Source organism: Aplysia californica, unplaced genomic scaffold, assembly GCF_000002075.1.
Source record: "Aplysia californica isolate F4 #8 unplaced genomic scaffold, AplCal3.0 scaffold01983, whole genome shotgun sequence".
NCBI classification, from domain to species: domain Eukaryota; kingdom Metazoa; phylum Mollusca; class Gastropoda; order Aplysiida; family Aplysiidae; genus Aplysia; species Aplysia californica.
The window spans coordinates 9,613-11,044 of NW_004799253.1; the positions used below are offsets into that span (position 1 = coordinate 9,613).

A 1,432-nucleotide genomic window follows, 5' to 3' on the forward strand; every position below is an offset into this window, starting at 1 on the left:
ATAGATATATAGATAGATCGAATCCTAACCACTCAACAATAGACACCAAAGTCAGAAAACAGAGCAGAACCCCCTCACCCGCCAAAAAAAAAGAAAGAAAAAGAGAGAAAGCCACTGGAAAAACTCCACAAAGCTTCATTCTATACAGGCACACACTCATGCAATCATACACACACACACACACACACACACATACACACACACACACACACACACACACACATGCACGCACAAAACACAACAGAAACAAATAAACATACAAACAAAACCAAAAAACCCCGCACATCTACACCTTTCCTTAAAAATAAGAAAATAAATAATTTAAAACAAGTAACAGACACACACACATAAACACACATACACACACACAGACGAACACACACAAACACACACGCACACACACACATCCCACTTACCCAGTCTCCGCCTCTTCCCATGAGAAAACGTCTGTCCCCTGGCACGGGGCGGGGCCAGCACGGGAGAGCCCCGCCCATAAACCGGAGACCCGCCAAACGTGTGCATCTGAGACTCCGCCTCCCTGTCGCCGTCCGAGTGTAGCCTTGACCTTGGCAGCATCTGACCCGGGCTCGACAGACGCTCGATAATGTCCTTGACCTCGGGGATGGAGGAGGGGTTCACGCTGGTTGGACGGAATGGAGAAGGGGGCGGGGCTAAAGGTTCACACTTTGTGGGCGTGTGGGACTGCAGGACGCTGGTACTGGCGAGGGGGGCGTTCTGCACGGAGCTGGGCGGGGCTTGAGACATGCAAGGGGAGGGGCTCTGTGGACAGTTTCTCTGATTGGCTAAGCTATTAATAGGCATATTGGGGAGGCGAAGGAGCTGTCCCTGACTGGCGAATATCTGAGGCGCGAACGTGTTGCAAGCGTGGAAATACTGTGAGCTGTGATTGGCCAGAGCTGAGTCGCTGTGGTACTGGATTGTCTGAGAGGACGATAGGGGCGTGGCTAGATCTTCCTCTTCGAACGAGAGGCGTTTCCTCGTGTGCTGTCTGTCGCCCACGTTCAGCTCCGACATTTTCTGGGCGGGGCTAAAAGGGGAGGTGCGGAACCCGTGGGCGTGGCGAGACTCGTAGCTTCTGCTGTCAGAGTTGTGACGTAGAGGGGCGTGGCTTTCCTTCTGGGGCGTGGACTCTTGGCTCAGTCGGAACGCCTACGTGGGGTAGGAGGGAAGTTTCGTTTTAGTTAGAGTTTTACAGCACATGCAACACAAATAAGTCATATACAAAGAAAAGAAGGAGAGATGTGGACGATAGAGGTTTGAAAGGAAAGAAGAAGGAGCGAACCACACCAGAGCACCCCCCTACCACCCCCTTAGGGAGATAGGGAAGAATAAAGGAGGACGTATAAACAAGACGTTCTCACTGTTTTTGACAGAACAGTTGATTGATGGCAAACACAAGAGGGACCCCCCC

General features: G+C 51.5%; 1 protein-coding gene across 1 annotated transcript in view; it reads right to left on the reverse strand.

The window, feature by feature from the left end:
- LOC101849521 (mucin-12) overlaps positions 1-1,432 on the reverse strand; it is a 6,947-nt gene that overhangs the window by 2,922 nt on the left and 2,593 nt on the right. Inside the window, exon 2 of the mRNA XM_005113330.3 lies at positions 417-1,170. Coding sequence (XP_005113387.1) covers positions 417-1,170 — 754 coding nt within the window. The remainder of the gene's footprint in view (positions 1-416; positions 1,171-1,432) is intronic.